Here is a 20,041-nt window from a genome sequence, read left to right as displayed (position 1 = left end):
ATTGGTTACAATTAGAATGCCGATCCATAATTATATGGTCACATCTTTTAAATTTTTTTTAACTGTATCATATTTCCTCTTTCACAGCGTTCACTAATCAGTTATAAATCCAAAATGGTCATGAGGTCCATACCTGAGTTGCTAAACGATTCCTCCAGCCATGTCTCCATTGCCGTTCCCAGGCACCTTAAAGAAGGTTCCCCTTTGCCATCATCATCTTCAGATTCTGATGAAGACATTGGTGAACTGCCATTTATTCCAATGCCACTTAATATGGAATTTTCTGGATCAAGGATATCACTTAATGACATCCAGACCAATGAGCAGGAAACAGGAAAGCAGGATGGAACGAGTATATTGTCTGGGTCTCCTGCTCAAGCCCAGAAGGCAATGGAGTGTGACCCTAAAGAAACAGATAAAGAAGGGGTCGAATTATCAGGTAAAGGCCGCCTGCGGAAAAGGTCGTCACAAGAAAATGACAAGGGTTCCTCAGATGAAGAATCCCCCGCTGAATTGCCGCAAAAGTCACAGCTGACTAGAAAACCCCTGCGAAGGGGTTCAAGCATGGAGTCGGACAAACCAGAGGGTGGACCACGAAGAGGAGAGCTAAGACGTGGAGGCTCAGCTGACAGTGCATTGCTGCTCCGGATTACACCGGAGGAAGGAGCTGGAGAAGGAAACCAAGAGAATGGGAGGAGAGTTCTCAAGAAAGCTGTCTCTATGGAACTACCGAGGAGGAGCACCAGCCCAGGAACTGCCAAGATGAGTCAAGAAGACTATGCTCTTAAACTGGAGCTGATGAGACAGCGACTGCTTCGTGGTGGCTCTGTGGACAACAAGATGAGTGGGCTAAGAGGACCTCTGTTGGAAACATTAGGAATGGGAGATGAAAAACGTGCAATATCCTCAGATCGCTACTCTCGTACTGCTCGTTTGGGCCCACCCCCACTAATCAGAGCTGCATCCAGCGACTCTGCAACGGAGGACGTTCCCAAACCCAAAGTTTTGCGCAAAACTGCTTCCTTCAGTCAAGGTGATTCAGAACCCATAGCTTTACACCGCCGTTTAGGAGCTCCTTTGGAGATACCCTTGGCACAGGTAGAAGAGAGAAGACTCAAGGAGGCTATATCTATGTCATCGCTCACTGAGCAAATCAAGCTAGACTCCCGTCCAGTAACTCCCAGGGAACCTTCACCAAAACTGCAGACACCAGAGTCTATTGTGCAGGAAAGTCCAACCAAAACAGAAAGCGAGGAGTCATTAATGGAGAAAGAGATAAAGCCTGATGACACTATGAACGAAAAGATGGATGGGCTGACCACAGATAGTAATTTTGATGAGAGATCAAGCACAAGTGGTTTCTCAGAGAAGGACATGAGCATATCAGAAGAACCAATGATTGAATCCGAGTATACGGGCCAGGGAATTCCTACACCACCTCCTGTGGCCCAAAGCTCGAAACGTGAAGAGAAAATGGAGGAAGAAGGAGAGAGTGAGCAAGAAGAAAAAGGAGAGATTATGAAAGAGGAAGAGGAAAGAATTGTCAGTGTTGCTGAATCGAATGCAAAAGGAAATGTAGACATCTCTGAAGAAAATGTAAACGAAGTAACTATGCCTGCAAAATCTTCGGATATGATCATAACCACAAGCTCAGTTATGGTGAGACCAACACAGGAATATCCCCATCCATCAGCAAATGTGTCAACTTATGTACCACCCTCGCTTCCTGCTCGAGTTGTTCTTCCAGATGGAAGCACGTCAGCATATGCAAGTATTATGCAGACCATCATGGTCCCTGCAGTTCAGCCTCTCAATGACCAACCTTTAGGCCCTTCCACACCCATTGTTGCTCCAGCCACCTCATCATCCTCAGTATCAACTGACACATTGGTACCCACATCTCCACCTGCCAACATGTCCTCTGCTTTACCTGGTCCACCAAAGCCAGCCATCATGTCAACCATTGAGCATGCTGCTGTGTACTCCCGGGTAGCATCACCAGAAATGATGACAAAAGAACCCAGTCCACCGAAGACTACCTTACATTCTTCATCCCAACAAGAGCTCTCAGCAGGAGTTGATTTCGAGGACATTACCTCTGAAGAGGTCTTTGAGGCACGCTTCAAAAAACGTGAATCTTCCCTCTCAAGAAGTCTCAAATTTCTGTCGCGGTCAAAAAATGAGGACAAATCACAAGCGATTTCACCAGACTCCACAGAGTCAGGTGAAGAGATATACAGACCGGGCCCAATCGGTGCACCATTGCAATTAGCACCAAGAAGACTTGAGGAGAAGTCAAAGTCAGTCCTGGACCTTCGTGAAGCTCAAAAGGACCAAGGCTTTATGAAAAGGCTCTCTATGCGCCTGAAGAGAACTCCGTCAACTGAGCGCAAGGACGAAACGACCAAAGAAGAGGATTCCATTGCTTCAAGACGTAGGCTTTCTTGGACTCTCGGCCGAAGAGGGTCACAGGAGAAGAAGGAAGTGGAGATGACACGCATGGATGGTGGGGATAATGCGTCGGTGGAACAAGATGAAAAGGAGCTAAAGAAACCTAATGAATCGCCGGTCTTGGCAATGCGCAGAAAGATTGAATCAACAGTGGCGGGTATCTCCACAAGAATTCGCAGTTTCTCAGAGGAAAGGAAAGCATCAGAGGACAAGGAAACCAAGAGGACACCCATTCTTTCATTGCTTCGTCGTTCAACGTCAGAGAGCCGTGCTATGAAGAATGTCAGTGTTCCTCAGAACCAGCTGGCATCTCAGGCCAGTAATGGTGCCTCATCAGAGTCTCTAGACTCCATGTCCAGCCTAAAGTCAGAAACACCTAAGGGTATGTATGGTATATACACATACGTCATATCTTTGAAAAGTTGTACGTTCTCATATCAAGAAAGTACTTTCTTAAATGCATGATGGTTGATTCATGGAGGCAATATTTTTTTTCTTGTACAGTTGTGGAGACTGAGCGCAGATCCCGCTGGGACAGATGGGGCCTGACCAGAGGGAGGCGAGATAAGACAGTATCACAGCCGGACATACCAACAGCAATCTCCAGAGAAAATAGTTCCTTGCGTTCACGCCATTATTCCAGACTAGCTTCTGGTAAGTTACACAGGAATGTGCATGAAGAGATTCTGATTGCACTGTGTCAATGGTAAGGTAATAAGAGCTTAAAGCAATAATTTGTCATTTGGGGAGATAAGCTTTATCGCTTTCTTCCCCAGAGTTAGATAAGAAGACCACTCCCATATCTTTCCATTAAATATAGGGCAGTTAGTCAGTCAGTAGCAGCAGCTTAGCTTAGCAGAAGAACTTAAGTTTCCTTTCTTAAACATTGCATGCTAAATGGTCGACCAAATTTAAAATCAAACCAAAAACAAATTTATGTCAACGTCAGTAAACAAATACAATTTGATTGCTTCATAAATGTACATGTGATGCCTTTGTATGGCTCAAACATATACCTCTTTATAGCAATAGCAAAAATGAAGAGGGTTTTGGGGGAAGAACACAAAGACAAAGCTTCCCAGCTGATCCTATGTCAGAAGTTGTACAGTGGTTCCAGTGATGTCGATCTTAACCATCATTGGATACAGCAAATCATAACTTTTAATTTTACTTATCAATATCTGGACATTATTTAAGTGGTCCAATGTCTTTTGCTCCCAGATTTCCATCCAGTATTCCACATCAAGCTGAGGGATCACGTCCTGTTGGAGGGGGATCCAGTCACACTCAGCTGTCTGCCAGCAGGCAGCCCCCACCCACACGTCACCTGGATGAAAGGTAAGGATCTCTGATGCAAACAAGGCAGTGTAATGGTCTCACAGATGGATGGTCAGAATTACTTCACTTGCCCAATTATTCTTGGGTGTATGAGTGCGGCAGAGACGGAGAACCAAAATGTCTCCCCTGTTCTTTCTGACCACGGTGGGAATTCTGTAGCAGTAAAAGTTAACCCTCTCCTCGATTTCATGTTGTTTACGGAGAAGGAGAACCCGGAAATTAGTACAGGGAAATGCGATGCTACCAAGCCCAGCCAAGCAGACAATCACATTTGTCGCCGCAACGTGTAATTACATTTCAGAGGAGGTGCACGTCAGGCTACTGCATAGGGTACAGCGTAGGGTCTGTATCTACGCATACCTCCGTACAGTACATACCTACGTACATACCTCCGGTAGATTTAACACAGAACCATAAACCAAACTTTACATTGCATCTCGCTACATACTAACATATGGTCCCATGATAAGAGAAGTTGCAGACACATGCAAATAAATAGTACAGGAGATGAGAAGTAACATTCCTTAAGTTTTTAATAATTTCTTAAATTTTTTTTTAATCTTAAATGAACTTAGTTAACGCTCTTCGTCATTTTAATTTATGATGTTAAACTTAAATCTTCATCATTATATCTCATTATAAAAGCTCATTTTTATGCATGTTTCCTCAGATAAGAAGCCCCTGGAGATTGATGCCAGGATGAACATGATCGCCTGCCCTGATGGCCGGCAGCTACTGATGATCATGCAGACCACCAAAAAGGATGCAGGGATCTATGAATGTGTTGCTACGAACCCCCTGGCCACAGTGTCCAGCTCTTGCACAATATCTCTTGCTCGTAAGAACTGAGAGATACATTTTTATTATAGTACTTTATATAAATAAATAAATAAAGTAATAAAGGCTGTTATAGTCTACTGGGTAGACAACAGAGAGCCTGAAAAGACACTGGAGGCCAAGTGATATGTATATAATAAGGATACATTTGTTTTTACAGGTCTGCCCAATCGTCCTGGGACCCCTGAAATACCTCAGAAGTACAACAACATAGCCCTGGTACTGTGGAGGCCCTCAGACACAATAGCCCCCTGCACATACTCTCTGGAGAGGAAAGCAGAGGGTCAGTGTTTAATGACAATTATTTCACGTTTTATTCCCCTTTTTAGATTAAACCCCATGGATGGTTGATATTTTCTTTTTACCGTAGGTTTTAAAAGGGTTACATAGATCCAAGAGTAATGGAGTTTCAAACCATATACTGTGGGTTGCCCAGAATACTGAGGTTTTTTGTAACACACCTACTTTCATCAAACAAGTTAAAGGCATAATATGTAGGATTTTCCTAAAAAACAATATATAGACTAATTCAAAATGAATCCCTCTCAATCATCACTTATGACCCCCTAGTAAGTGTGTGGTGGTGTCTGTATCTGCAGGGACCCTGCCCTCTGCCTATATTTTCTCTTTTCTTCTTATTTTTGTGGGATCTTTATGGGCATCAGCAAAGTGTATGTAGGTGTGTAACCCCCAGCCAATAACAGGTTGGGGCAGGTTGTGCAGCCCATTCTCTTTCCCAACCGCTGCCTTGACTCCAGCGCGTGATACCGACACGCAAGTTTACCTGACACAGACACAGAAACAGAATCTCTGCATTAACTCATAATCCAGCAATGTGGCACCTTCCTGCAGAGGTCTGGGTGTGTTTATTTGTGCTTTAGAACATAACCGCTATAAGAACAATCAGAAAAAGTGTTTTATTCCTCTGATTTACTTCATTCACTCCAAAAGGGTCACACAGCCTTACATTTTGAGAAGTACCCGTATGTGCCCGTGTGATGTATACCTTTAAGGTTGTTATGGCAACTTGTGTGCTATATGGCATATCATGGTGAAGGTGAAGTAGCAAACTATATGTTTATGGCTGATGAAATCTAACCTGAAACGTAAATACAGTGTGGCAGCCTCGCAACATAAGAACCATTATTTAACAAAAGGGAAGTTTTTTGTACTTTATCAATGCGTCAACACACATGAGATATGAGACTCACTTATACGTTGCAAAACAAGGTGTCTGTGTGTATTTGATTTAAAATATTGCAAGTGTAATGTAATATAACTATAAATTGTCTCTTGAAATAAAATGGGCACACTGATCTTAATTTTACTCCCCAGGTGAGACCAACTGGTTGATCGTGGCTACAGGGGTGGCAGACTGTTATTGCAATGTGGTTGACTTGCCAGCAGGAGGCTCCTTCAGGTTCAGGGTGGCATGTGTCAATAAAGCTGGGCAGGGCCCTTATAGCAACCTCTCAGAAGTAGTAAGCCTGGATGCTTCAGGTATGTATTATCTCCAAAAAAAAGTCCTTGAGACCTTTGTATTTATTTTAGATAAGGCCAACATTAATTCACTTTCAATGCACTCTTTTACGTACGTCCCTAGCTTAACAAATACAGTCAGATGCAACAGATTGCAATACAAGATTCTTTTTTTGTGTTTAAGTGTAGTTTTAGTTTTTCTCAACTCATTTTAGGTTTTTATGTGTATGTTGATAATATCATTTGTCTGGGACAGCGTACATTACATACCTTGTTGGACAATGTGTTCATATATCAAATCAAGTCTTTGAGGTGTATCCTCCCTCTTATTGCCCCTCCCCTTGTCTTTCATTAGAACCAGCTAAATCCAGTGCTACTGTGGTGGTCAAGACTGTCCCTGCAACTACTCCCCCTGTGGTGATGATGTCATCAATGAAAGTGCCTCCCATTAAACCAGCTCCCAGTAAATCCACTATAGTAACACCTGTCCCTCCCTCAACTTCAGCTCCTGCTCCTGCTCCCTCTGTGGCTAAATCTCCAGTAACCATCAAACCCACTGTGCAGGTTGAAGCTAGCCGCCCTGCTGTTACTGCGCCCGTAAGTACAGCTCCCTCTGAACAAGCTCCTGTTCAGACCACCACAGCTGTCCAAGCCACGGCAGCCAAAGCCAAGACCACCATTAGCATTAGTGTGAGCAAACCCCAAACCAAATTGGCACCTCCCCCTCTTGTCCCACCCAAACCTCGGAGTCCTGTAAATGCAGCCCCAAACAAATCTCCATCTCCTGTACCACCACCTGCACCTGCCATCGGGAAACCTATTTCATCTGTTCCCATGTATGTGCCAGCTGCGGCTGCGCGGGTTACTCCACCTTCGCAATCTAGTTCCACACCGACAACTAACACCCATTCAGTCACTCCTGTGACTGTGTCACCACCAGTGATTGTGTCACCACCTGTGACTGTGTCACAACCCATGACTGTCTCGCCACCGGTGGCTGTCTCACGGCCCGTGGTGATGGTACAGAGCTTGACGCCACTGCTGCAGGGAGGAGACAGCCTGAGTACCCCATCTGGACGGGTCACACCATCTGGAAGGGCCACACCTTCGGGACGCAGGACGCCTTTGGGCAAGCCTGGAGAGGGATCTCTGCGCCAGGGAGTTCCACAGAAGCCTTACACCTTCATGGATGAAAAAGCAAGGTAATCACTACTAATGGAAACTGACTTAAATGTGAACAACCCATTTTAAGCAAAACTAACTCAAATGTGGGCTGACAACTTTAAACTGTACCTTGAAAACAAGAGATTTTGAAGCTGCTATAATCAATATTATTATATTTACAATAGATTAAAGAGACAGTTCACCCCAAAATACATATTTTTTTCTTTTATCTGTAGTGCTATTTATCAATCTAGATTATTTTGGTGTGAGTTGCCCAGTGTTGGAGATATAACGGCCATAGAGATGTCTGCCTTTTCTCCAATATAATTTAACTAGATGGCATTCGGCTTGTGGTGCGCAAAAAAAACCTCAACAGCAATGTCTTTCCAGAAATCATGACCGGGTTACTCAAAAATAATCCACTTGCTCTAATCCCTACCTCTTGCTTTAACGTCTTTAACGCTAACTCATGGTTTTGTGGCCTACTGTTTGATCTGTTGTTGTTTTTAGCAACAGCAGGCAGCTGTTTTCAGCAACAAAAAAATAACCTGGAAGAGGGACCATTGACTTATTCTTTGTCACAAAGGGGTCGGTTTGGTGTGATCCGTGAGTGCCGGGAAAACGCCACAGGCAACCTCTTTATGGCTAAGATTGTTCCATATGAGGCAGACAGCAAGCAGACGGTGCTGCAGGAATACGACATCCTCAAGTCACTTCATCACGACAGGATCATGGCCCTGCACGAAGCGTACGTCACACCGCGCTACTTGGTGCTGATCTCCGAGTACTGCAGTGGGAAGGAGCTGCTCTTCAGCCTCACAGACAGGTGAAGCCAAACAGCTGTGTGTTTTAAATTGGTTGCTTGTCTGATGTGAAATCGTTACCTGGTTTCCCATTTAAACTGAAAGAACAGAATTGTTTTAGAAATGCATCAATGAGCAACTGCCTCAAAATAGTCTCCCTCTCCCAAGCTGATTTCTGGTGCGTTTCAGGTTCCGTTACTCCGAGGATGACGTGGTCACCTATATTGTGCAGATCCTCCAGGGTCTGGACTATCTCCATACCCGACGCATCCTCCACCTGGACATCAAGCCGGAGAACATCATCATCACCTACATGAACGTCATCAAGATCATTGACTTTGGCAGCGCTCAGACTTACAACCCTCTTTTCCTCAAGCAGTTCAACCCTCCTATTGGAACGCTTGAGTATATGTGTAAGAGCCCTGTTTGTTCATTTTACATTCCCACAGGGAATGTAAAATTAAAGCTTCGCTAATCGCTAGTGTGAAAACTTATTAGCATTACTTGCTCATTGTTTTGGTTTTGTGGCCCACAACATTTTACTGTTTTGATTCAGTCTCACTGCTCTCATCAGCATCATTTCTAGACGCAGTAGGTGGCTGTTTTTACAGAAAAAGCCCTAATAAACCGACCACTATTTGCTTTAGAGGATGGTAGAGACCAAATCAGAGCTTAAAGGAACACGGCGACTTATTGGGACTTTAGCTTATTCACTGTAACCCCCAGAGTTAGACAAGTCGATACATACCCTTCTCCCTTTCCGTGCGTGTTGTAACTCTGTCCAACTGCTACCACCGGTAGCTTAGCCTAGCACAGATCCTGGAGGTGACCGGTTCCAACTAGCCTACTGCTCCGAATAAGTGACAAAATAACGCCAACATGTTCCTGTTTACATGTTGTGATTTGTACATTCACAGGGTGTACAAATAACAAGGTCACATGAGACACAGCCATCTTCTAACCGTATATAAACTGGGAACTATATTCTCAGAATGGCGAAGCAGTGCTGATATGCTTGGAGCTTCTCAGGTGCTGCAAAGCATATCACTCCACCCAAGTAGCAGAAGTAGCACTGCTTCGCCTTTCTGAGAATATAGTTCCCAGTTTATATACGGTTAGAAGATGGCTGTGTCTCATATGACCTTGTTATTTGTACACCCTGTGACTATACAAATCACAACATGTAAATAGGAACATGTTGGCATTATTTTGTCACTTATTCGGAGCAGTCGGCTAGTTGGAACCGGTCACCTCCAGGATCTGTGCTAGGCTAAGCTAGCGGTGGGGGCGTCAGACAGAGTTACAACACGCACGGAGATGAGAAGGGTATGTATGGACTTATCTAACTCTGGGGGTTACAGTGAATAAGCTAAAGTCCCAATAAGTCGGCGTGTTCCTTTAAAGGAGTGTGAATATTGGACTTTGTGTCTGCTGGATGTGTAAATAAGCAACTCTTTGCTAACACTTCAGCAAAATCAACCTTATAAGGTAATATGAAAGTGTGTTTACAGCTTGTTGCGCTGCCCTCAAGTGGCCAAAAATCAATGATTGCTCTTATTGGATTGCTCAGGTCAATATTATTCCTGTACTGATTATGTAGTTAGTTTGATAGTAACTTACTTAAACTGTATTTACTCAGTAAGTCTAATTTAAATCATAATCTATTTTGCAAGCGGGACATGAGGACAAAGTACATACACAAGATTTGTCGACTCAAAGCAATTATCACAGACCCTCATTTAAACAATCAGAAATATAAGTCCCTAGGAGAAATGAATGTCCCTGTGCATATTGAGAGAAATCATTGAATAGAAATGTGTTCTATGGATTTACTAAGTGACTGATTGATGGTGGTTAGGCCGATTAAGGTAAGGCACTTAGAGGATTAAACGAGTAGAATTAACTTCAGAATTACATTAACTGTTTTGTCAGTGGGCATGCACTAGCTATAAAATCCCAGGAGTATTATAAACTAATAACTAAAACTACGCGTTCAGACATTTAAAAAGACCACAGACAACATCAATAAATACATACTGCATAGTATGAAGACTATTTGCAGATGTAATTAAAGTTCTGTGTAAAACAATGAACGCTAAACATTTTTCCTTTCTTCAGCTCCAGAGATGTTGAAAGGGGATGTTGTGGGTCCTCCAGCTGACATCTGGAGCATGGGTGTACTGACTTTCATCATGTGAGTACTGCTTTCATAGCCTCCAGCCAGCAGGCCCTCTTCAAATAGACATGTTATCGTGTTCTTTATGTGAAAGGAGGCTTATGATTTCAGATCTCAGGTCTTTTCTATATACTGTGATTTTCATGGTCTGGACATCTTGTTGCTCTTGTGATATTAATTTGATTCACAACTAGTCTATATCCACGACGTTCCACTTCCGGGATTGCTCTCGTTCTTCCGGGAATTCCGCCAGATGTCACTCCATTCGGATGTCTGTTTTCGGATGTCTCGTTTCCTTCCGCTTTCTTTGTGTTGTAATTTTAAACTATTGTTAACTGCTCCTCAGATCTCTGCAGGGTAAATCCAGACAGCTAGCTAGACTATCTGTCCATTCTGAGTTTTCTGTTGCACGACTAAAACAACCTTTGAACGTACACGTTCCACCAAAACAAGTTCCTTCCCGAGGCTTTTTTGCAGTGGCACCGTGGCTCGGCTCGGCACTCAGCGGTGCCTAAGACGATTGTGATTGGTTTAAAGAAATTCCGATAAACCAGAGCACATTTTTCTCCTATCCCAGAATGCTGTGTGGACTAGCCAGACCTTCCTGCACAGCGCTGTGGAGGAGGGTCTGGCAATGCGAGACTAATTCACAACTAACCTAAGGAACCATCTTAGATTTCATTGTGCATTGTTGACATGTTTTGAGGGTGTCAAAAAAACTTCCCCCTGATTTTCCAGGCTAAGCGGCAAGTCGCCTTTCATTGAAAATGATCCTCAGGAGACTGAAGCCAGGATCCAGGCGGCAAAGTTTGACCTCTCTAAACTCTACCAGAATGTGTCCCAAAGTGCCTCTCTGTTTCTTAAAAAGATCCTCTGTAGCTACCCTTGGTAAGCTGAACATTAGTCCTTTTTGTAGTTGCCGAATTTCTATCATTGCCTTTTGCTGAGACCTAATTTTATAGAACTTTACAGTACTTTATTACAATACATTGTATGCTGCCCTTTCTGTTTTTAACATTTGGATCCTCACTGTCTGATCTTCAACAGGGCCCGTCCCTCCATTAAGGACTGCTTCAATAACTCCTGGCTTCAGGATGCCTACCTGATGCGCCTTCGCAGGCAGACTCTCACCTTTACAACTACCCGTCTCAAGGAATTCTTGGCCGACCAGCAGCGCAGGCGAGAGGAGGTGGCCACCAAGCACAAAGTCCTCCTGCGGTCCTACCAGAGCTCGCCACAAACCCCCACCAGCCCCGCCACGCCAAATGTGCCAATTTCACCCCACACACCTCTCACCCAATGAAAACAGGCTTCCAAAAAACAGTTGTCATGATTTTACATCCTCAGAGCCAGACAAGACTTTGGGCCCTGAGGTGGGGTGGTCCCTTCAGGTTTGAGTTGTTGAACTTGGTTGGAAGAAAAAAAAAAAAAAAAACTCAAGAAACAATCAGTGGCTGTGATCTACAGAGACTTTTCTTGTCTGGTTCTGAAAGAGAATCTCTAGAGAATGCTTTCACACTTAACGGAACTCTTTCAAAGTTACAAGAGCCTGACTGTAATTTTTTATATGGTGGACCTTGTTCATGCAAGGCAGGATGTTGTCTTCAAGTTAGTACCTCAAGGTTTGTAACTTTGCATACATTTTGGATAAATTACTTCCTTTCTTACTGTCAACTCTACAATGATTAGAGGGAACGCATTGCAGTTACCTACCACGGAAGGCCTAAAATTGCTGCAGTTAGAGTTTTGATGTTAAAAACATTGTTTCCTTTAGGTTATTGACGAGATTCCAAAAATGATGATAAAAAATACTTAGCACAATTTCAAAACAAGGAGTATGTTTCCTGACCAGAAGTCAATTCTATGATGTCTAATTCTGTGTCCGTGATAAAGGACAGCCCGGAATTGGGCTAAGTATTGCTCTCCATAAACTTAATCCAACTTTAACTTAAGCAGTGTTATTCGTGCTACAGTACCTGTGTTTTTACAATGCTGTAGCATCTCACTGATTGTCAAGATTGTAGCAGTTCCAGTTACTTTGTTGTTCTGAGTTTTTAAAGTGTAAATTGAGTTCAGAGAATACAAAGGAGGATTCTAGTATACGTCTAAAGGGCTTTTAGAAAAGGACTCTTATAATCAGCACACATTTCTTCCCTAATGTTACTGAACATAGTAATGATTCTCAAAATCTGAGTTTTGCTTTGGAATTCGTTATTAGATCATCATTTTTGCTCCAAGTGACGCTATGCACAGCATAAGTGGCTCCATGCAGAACTGTCACTAGTTCCTTCACCACAAGTAAGCTAACAACCAGAGCATTGGCTTCCAGTTCAGCTTAGCTCTTCCACTCAGCCCAGTGTAAAGGAGCCAGTGGGATTAGCCACGCAGAGATATTTGCACTCATCTCTGAGTTTACTAAAATGACGTTTACAAGTTTGCTCAGTCAGTCGGTCAATGTATTCTTGGAGTGTGCGTACAGCACTTTGCCTGAGATACGAGATCATTATTAAATGTAAGATCATTCAGGGCTTTAGTGCTAAACTCAGTCGCTTTAGAAACCCACTGGTGATACTGGGGTGCCTCCAAGTGCCCTTAACCAGTTAGCATTAGTCAGCATAAACAATAGCCTTTCCAAACCATTGAGAAAGGACATTGATGATAATCTTAATTCTTATTTTTGCTGTAATTTTCCATTTCTAAAAGCTACGGTTTTGAAAAAAAAAAGTTTGATTTATTAGGTTTTTATAAATGATAGCTTTTAAATGCCGAACCTTTAATAAATAAAGTTAAGTAAGATTTAAACAGGTTAGAATTAAATTAGAAATTATTTATTTATTCCCCTAATTAAGTGGCATACACCTTTTTTGGTTTCCAGCCCATACAAGCTTGTAAGACACTGTACACAGTAATATGCAATATTACAGCCCCTGCAAACTATACAAAACATGAAATGTTAAAAAATCTTAGACAATCCTTACAGCTCTAGGAAACATTTCATTAATTTGTAAGAGACACTTCTTATTCCATGCTCTATATATGAGATATGTTGAGGTGTGTACCTCTAAATAAAAACGTAAAATAACATTCAAAAACACAATCAGTGATAGACCCGAGGTCATCAGCTGTTTCGGGTCTTATCATCAGACACCCTTCCCCGGGTGACCGTGTCGGGGGTGATCAGGTCCCAGCTTGTGTCCAGGTAGCTCAATTCGCCCCACTAGTCAGCCCTCTTAATCCAAAGCCAAAGGGAAGCCTTTTCAGCGGCTTCCAAGATGTTCTCGATGGCTCTTTGTTTCTGCAGTCCACAGAAAAGAGTCAAGAGAATGTACATGAGAGGATGCATGCCTGGTTGATTTGCAAACCATTACAGAATGGGATAATTCATAAATTGTGTCTAACTGTTTTCACTCTGGTTTTAGTCCCTTAAAACACTTAACTTTTCCTGCAATTGGGCACGTACCAACTTTTGTCCCTTGGATTGAAAGTAGAATAAGACTCAGTGGCATATTGGTGTTTTAATGTCTGTTTCCAAATATATTGGTACGTCTCACCTCACAGAAAGTACACATTATCCCTTTTTGTTCAAATATGGTTGATCCTAAATATTTGTTTTGGAAGTCTATCCTCAGGCGTCAGTACCAGCACCTTTTGCTTTAACAATACATTGATCATTTATCAGTGATGCATTGATCATTTGATCTTTCCTCATTATTTCTTGGTAAAGAAATGGCTATGTTGTATTGTTTCTTTGACATTGCTTTGCCTTGTGAGTGCAAATTCAGTTTTAAGACCAGCATGTGAATCACTTTGTTGTCACGCGTGTTAATATCAAGTACAGATTTCTGTGACAGATTGGATTCATTTTATTATACATAAAGTATCGAGAACTGCAATCAGACACTGATAAGTCTTTTACGGCAGTATCACAAAAAGTTGCGTCATACATTCAGCAAAAAATCAAGAGTTTTAATCTGTGTATTGACTGACTGTTAGTAATTCTACGAAATGATTTTACTAGCTCTATATATTCTAATGCTATTGCTAGAGAAATACTGCCCTTTTTTCTGCAGCTCTGTCATTTTCCTATGCAGAGGGAGTTGTTTTAAACCTGAATGAAAACATGCAAGATCAGCATGAGACTGCAATTCTAAACTGTCTGTGCAATATATTATGTTCTATAATCATATAAAATGAAACTACAACTATTTATGTAAGCAGACAACAGTTTTGAAAAAAAAAAAGATGTTGAACGCTCCACATTTTGTATTAAAATCCTATGCCGTATTTTGTTGAATGTGTTGCAGTGCCTCGTGATGGATATTAGACCCACAGACAAAAAAAACAGTTTGTTAAATGAATGATTATTTTTGATTATATGACTGTGACTGCTTTGTGTGTTTCGCAATTTGTTTATTTATTGAGTGACTGTATTTGTTATAGCTGCTGCTGTTTATTTTGTGACATTTCTCAATCTGGCATGGAAAAGGCATGACAGCTGTTAAGGCTATGAACAATAAAGGGAATATGACAAATATATGTATTCTTGCTATTTGTTTGTACAGTGGAACTGTGTGTGAAAGTGGAAGCAGTTTTCTGAATTTACTATAAACCATTTTTAAACTTACAACAATATTTTAAAACGGTTTAAATTGTACTCCCTGGTGCTAGTAGCTGAAGAGATGACTTGAAAGGTGTTTGCACTTTAATAAAAGATCAAAATCAAGATTTTATGATACTTTATGATCAAAGAATGTTCTCAGTTCAGGCTGAGGCCACTCCCTCCACGTGACCCCGACGACCAACAGTCGTGTCTGTGTGTGTATTCTCACCAGGGACGACTCACATTTCAACCACAAACAAAACTATTAACTGCTCCAAATTCTCACGAGTATTTCATATGAAGGCTTTATAAGGACAGACAAGTATGGCTGCAACATTTGTTGCGCATCCTCAATCAGTCTGGTCATGCTGAGTATTTTTTTATATCCAAAGAAGGAAAAGGAACATCTAGGTGATGAGTTGTTCTCCCTGAGGACCTCTAGATATAAAGCATGAAGTGTTTTGGGTTGCTGCCTCTGGAGTGGATCTGGAGAAGAGAGCTGCTGCGTGAGGACCTGCAAGGTAAGAGATGTGACATTAAGTTATAAATGAAAGAAATGCTTGCTAAGGTCATGCATTTTAATGCATTTAAAAACAAAAATCCTCCTAACTCTTCTTTTCCAGTGGTCAGAGTATACAGGCCCTTTTCACAGATTTGAACATGTCACAGTAGAAAAAGCAGAAGTGCAATGAATAAAATGAATGATGGCTGAATTCCATTTAGCTGCATCAGTTTCAGGGTCCTGGTATTGTTCATGCTGGCTCACTGTCACAATGTCATGGCTTACTGGGACACTTGAATAGAAAAGAGCCATCTGTGCTTGTCCTGCTATGACAAGTCAAAAATGTCTGCTCTGATAAATTGGATTTTAAATAAGGTTTTTAACTCATTTCAATGGTTCCTCCTAACGCTAACCTGCTCTGACCACTGCAGATGTCCAAAGTGAAGCCTGCGCCCCCACCTGGGTGCACTCTGAACATCAGCGATCCTCAGGTTCAGGAGGCTGCCGTCCGAATCCAAGCCTCGTATCGCGGCCACAGGTACAACACTGTCCAGTGTCTGTCGGCATCATTGACATTCCAGTGCCTTTTGAGCATGAAGGAATTCTTATATTCCCGTGTTTCTCACATAGGTCGCGTAAAGAGTTGCGGGAGAAGGGCCCTCCCAAGATCCTGCAGGATCTCAAAGATGTGGTTCTTGTTGAGGGCAGCGCTGCAAAGCTGGAGTGCAGAGTGAGCGCCTTTCCAGATCCTTTCATCATCTGGTCCAAGGATGGCAAAGAGCTGAAGGATGGTCCCAAGTACCGCTATGTTTTTGAAGACCCGGATTTTGTGGCGCTCGTGGTTAGAGATGGGGTTCTGGCTGATCTGGGAAAATACACAGTTTCCATTAAAAATCCATTTGGTCAGATGTACGGATCTGCCTGTATTCTAGTGGAAGGTGGGTACAGATCATCTGTTGGCATTTGTTGTTTCTATACTTTATAGAAACTACCGCTTTCCTCCTTTTTCCGGTCTTTATGCTAAGCTAAGCTAACCAGCTGCTGGGTGTGGACTTATATTACTATTTACAGGAAAGATATGAGAGTGGTGCCAATAATCTCATATAACTTTTGGCAAGCAAGCGAATAAGAGTATTTCCCAAAATGTCTACTATAAAATTGTTGCTCTAAACACCTAATTTTCTTGAACAATGGAATAAAAACGTTCCTAAACAATCATCCTAGATGAAGTGAAAAGTACTAACTGAAGAAAGAGTTGTACCTGTGGACAGAAATGACTTAATGCTAATGTTTGCTCCTGTCCTGAGACCTGTCTGAAGCCAAGGCTTCATTCCTCTAGTGATTAGTAGTGCCTCTTGTGTCCCAATTTGCGTTTCCTAGGATGGCGAAAGGAATGTCCCGCCCTACTCTGCCTCTGATTGGCTTATCCTGGTATTCTTACCCTAACCCTAACTAATCTCACTCCTCATGCCTAAACCTAACCAATCCAAAAAACAAAGGCAACGAGTACTAGCTAATCCGAGACAGAGTAGGGCAGGACATTCCTTCGCCATCCTGTACGACTTCTATCTTTGAGGCAATTGCAATTCTAGCACTTGTGATCGTCAATTAATCATGTGGCTGACGTAGTATTTGCATCATGCATCCCCAGTCCCTGCTAAGGTTTCTAAAGGCCCAGACAACAAGCAGGCCAAAAGAGGGACAACAGTGGTGCTCAAGGCTGAAATAAGTGGGGAGCCTCCTCCAGATGTTGCATGGCTTAAAGATGGAGATGACATTGAAGAAGATGACAGGTAGGCTGTTTTAGAGATTAAATTAGGAGGAATGCTGTAATAATGTATTTCTATAGTGTGTGTGTGTGTGTGTGTGTGTGTGTGTGTGTGTGTGTACAATGTTTTTTTCAGGATGTGTGTACATAGAGAAAAGGCATTGTGTGTGAGCTAATGCCATCAGGACACACATACACACACACACACACACACACACACACACACACACACACACACACACACACAGGTTTGTGGCACTATCCTTGTGGGGACCCGTCATTGACATAATGCATTCCCTAGACCCTTACCCTCACCCTAACCATAACCTAATTCTATCCCTAATCCTAAATCCAAGTCTTAACCCTCAAACAGCCCTTTAAACTTGTGGGGTCCAGCATTTTGGCCCCACAAAGCTGTCGGGACCCCACAAGTATACTGGACACCTGGTTTTTAGACCCCACACATATAGTTAAACAAGCAAACACGCGCACACACACACACACACACACACACACACACACACACACACACACACACACACACACACACAATCCAGTTACTGTAGATTGCAAATTAAGTGATTGTAATTTAGAATTCTAGGGAAAGCATATGTAACAAGTAGTGATAATAAAGATGCTACAATTGTCTTTCAGGGTATTCTTTGACATTGGAGACACCAACACGATCTTGACCATCAAAAATGCAAAGTTGTCTGATGCTGGCAAGTATGAGGTGTTTGTGGAGAACAATCTGGGCACAGACCAGTCCTTCGCTCGCGTGGACATCCTCTGATGTAACCTCTCAACTACACTGGTGCTAATGCAAAAGCCTCTGTTCTCTTATAGCGCAATCCGATGGACAATATACTGTATTGCTGCTGTGTTCCAAGCTGTACATTCAATCATGCCCATGATAAAAAAAAAAAAAAAGTAAAGAGTTTTTTTTTGTAACAGCTTTTGAGTTGTTTTTTAAATGATTCATTATTGATGACAGGATAAAGCGTTTGTATTGTGGGACAAAGGTAGAGATTTCAAAAGACAGCATGTTACGATAATAATATATACAAAACCTTTTAATCATTTTGACATTTAACATTAAGATGAGAGGGTTACGTAAAAGGGTACATGTGAGAGACGTGTGTAAGATAGTATCCATCCATATCAAAACATACCACTCATTAGAGTACAAAAACTAACCAAAAGACCACACCGTCTTAAAAAGTATTTTGTATTTTGAAAGACAAGGTGGACATGAATGGAATTAATTGTGTGTACAGTCAGAGATATATTTAGCTGTGATCAGAGGAATTACAGTTGTCAGGTATTAATACACTGGCTTTTCCACTCAGCTGTGTATGCTCATTATTCAAAATTGTAATGCAGTAAAACCAGGGAGAAAGTCACAGCAAGTTTCATTTTTTAAGTTTTAGTAGAGTATAGTTACAGAGGTTACACTGTGTGGATCAGACGCACCAGGGAGACAGTCCACCTATACAAAACCCTTCATTGTAACAGATTGCTTATATGAATGAGTGGCAAAAGCTGCAACCAGAGACAAATGCTCAGATCACTTTAGAGATACACAACTATCCAACATAACTAACAGGTTAGAGTAAATTGCAATTGCTCCCAGGATGCTGTATAGATAGCTGCCCATTGCTCCTAATACTTAGGATGGGTTAAATGCAGTAATTGAATGTCACTACATTGTACCGTGTATATGTGACGAATAGGAATAAAGTTTGTTTAGTTTTTTTTGGTGAGAAAAAAAATATAAAAATCATTTTTTGACTTTTTTCTTTAAAAACAAAAAATCCCCCATTCCCTATCAAAAGGTCTTTTGTTAATGGTAAATAGTCTACCTTACTTTTTGGTTCAATAAAGGCCAAATAGTTGCCTAGTACTCTGTAGCATGAATATTAATCTCTGTCATGATTGAGCTATTTTAATTTATATTATATGTTGTGTTTATTTCTATAATTTTAATTATCTATCTATCTATCTATCTATCTATCTATCTATCTGTTTAAACAGTTGCAGCTATAACATATTTTAAAAACTATCCTTGTTTACATGGGTTTACTGAAGATTTTTCAGAAAGAAAGTAACTTTGATCTGGCACTTTAAAGACGGTCCCTTACTTCCTTTTTTTTTCTTTTCTCGGTCGGTTTTAAGGCTGCCCCTGTCAAACGTCAAAGTTGTGTTTGAGCCAGTCTATTGTTTGAACAAACTTTTAAAAACACGCCACGTGCAAGAAACGGTTCACTTAAACGCCCGAAAATTGAATTATTTTTATTTTTACGATCATCAAGATATATTGGAAAATATATAAAAAATTATGAAAAATATCGGTTTTATACAGTTAGCACTTATATTCGGCGAATTAACACTCAAAGTAAAACTAAAAATTAAACGCCAAAAACGCATTGAAATGTATCCACAACATTTCCCCCCCAACTAAACGAGCAACACGTTAACGTTACACGTACAGTGCTATTTAGTGAAAAGCTTCACATCCTGCATTGTGGCTTTAAGAATGGGGCTTCCTTGAAACCGTCAAGTCCCATGTTAGCATGGTCAAATTGATGAACTTCTTCAACGTAACAACTTTTAGAAACACACTATTTTAGACACTTTTAACGTTTTGCATTTTAGAGCGGTTTGGTCCGGCATGGTTTGTTTTGTACCCCTTTCTGCCGTTTAGAGCGTTTCTTTATTTTTACGCTCAGTATGCGCGTTTGCAGACAGGGAGTGGCAAAATATAAATAATTATTTTTGCCATAACTCCTCGAACTATTTTATACAGCAAAAAAAAACGTCCTTATCTTTGAGTGACGGACCTAATGGACCATTCGCCGTCGATAATCACGCAAGTAACCAGAGACGAAGAGGAAAATGCGACTTGTCGTGAGGATGGTGAGTT

The 20,041-nt window shown here is 41.6% G+C and overlaps 3 protein-coding genes across 3 annotated transcripts in view; all 3 read left to right on the top strand.

Moving 5' to 3' along the window:
- Nucleotides 1-15,025, top strand: part of spegb (striated muscle enriched protein kinase b) — a 44,769-nt gene extending 29,744 nt beyond the window's left edge. Inside the window, exons 30-41 of the mRNA XM_078262864.1 lie at nucleotides 88-2,833; nucleotides 2,956-3,105; nucleotides 3,673-3,789; nucleotides 4,460-4,627; nucleotides 4,787-4,909; nucleotides 5,962-6,126; nucleotides 6,461-7,307; nucleotides 7,856-8,095; nucleotides 8,262-8,485; nucleotides 10,191-10,266; nucleotides 10,987-11,136; nucleotides 11,296-15,025. Coding sequence (XP_078118990.1) covers nucleotides 88-2,833; nucleotides 2,956-3,105; nucleotides 3,673-3,789; nucleotides 4,460-4,627; nucleotides 4,787-4,909; nucleotides 5,962-6,126; nucleotides 6,461-7,307; nucleotides 7,856-8,095; nucleotides 8,262-8,485; nucleotides 10,191-10,266; nucleotides 10,987-11,136; nucleotides 11,296-11,551 — 5,262 coding nt within the window. The 3' untranslated portion in view covers nucleotides 11,552-15,025. The remainder of the gene's footprint in view (nucleotides 1-87; nucleotides 2,834-2,955; nucleotides 3,106-3,672; nucleotides 3,790-4,459; nucleotides 4,628-4,786; nucleotides 4,910-5,961; nucleotides 6,127-6,460; nucleotides 7,308-7,855; nucleotides 8,096-8,261; nucleotides 8,486-10,190; nucleotides 10,267-10,986; nucleotides 11,137-11,295) is intronic.
- A 60-nt stretch (nucleotides 15,026-15,085) lies between these two features.
- Nucleotides 15,086-18,024, top strand: LOC144526049 (SPEG neighbor protein-like). Its single transcript, XM_078263222.1, has 5 exons — nucleotides 15,086-15,369; nucleotides 15,782-15,888; nucleotides 15,981-16,288; nucleotides 17,002-17,143; nucleotides 17,773-18,024. Exons 2-5 carry the CDS (start codon nucleotides 15,782-15,784, stop codon nucleotides 17,909-17,911), a joined length of 696 nt encoding a protein of 231 aa, XP_078119348.1. The 5' UTR covers nucleotides 15,086-15,369; the 3' UTR covers nucleotides 17,912-18,024.
- A 1,610-nt stretch (nucleotides 18,025-19,634) lies between these two features.
- The window catches only part of LOC144526048 (carboxy-terminal domain RNA polymerase II polypeptide A small phosphatase 1-like), a 29,411-nt gene continuing 29,004 nt past the window's right edge, over nucleotides 19,635-20,041 (top strand). Inside the window, exon 1 of the mRNA XM_078263220.1 lies at nucleotides 19,635-20,034. Coding sequence (XP_078119346.1) covers nucleotides 19,962-20,034 — 73 coding nt within the window. The 5' untranslated portion in view covers nucleotides 19,635-19,961. The remainder of the gene's footprint in view (nucleotides 20,035-20,041) is intronic.

The sequence above is a fragment of the Sander vitreus genome, chromosome 11, assembly GCF_031162955.1.
Source record: "Sander vitreus isolate 19-12246 chromosome 11, sanVit1, whole genome shotgun sequence".
Taxonomy (NCBI): domain Eukaryota; kingdom Metazoa; phylum Chordata; class Actinopteri; order Perciformes; family Percidae; genus Sander; species Sander vitreus.
Note: the sequence above shows the minus strand (reverse complement) of the source record. Positions and strands in the feature narration are given on the sequence as shown.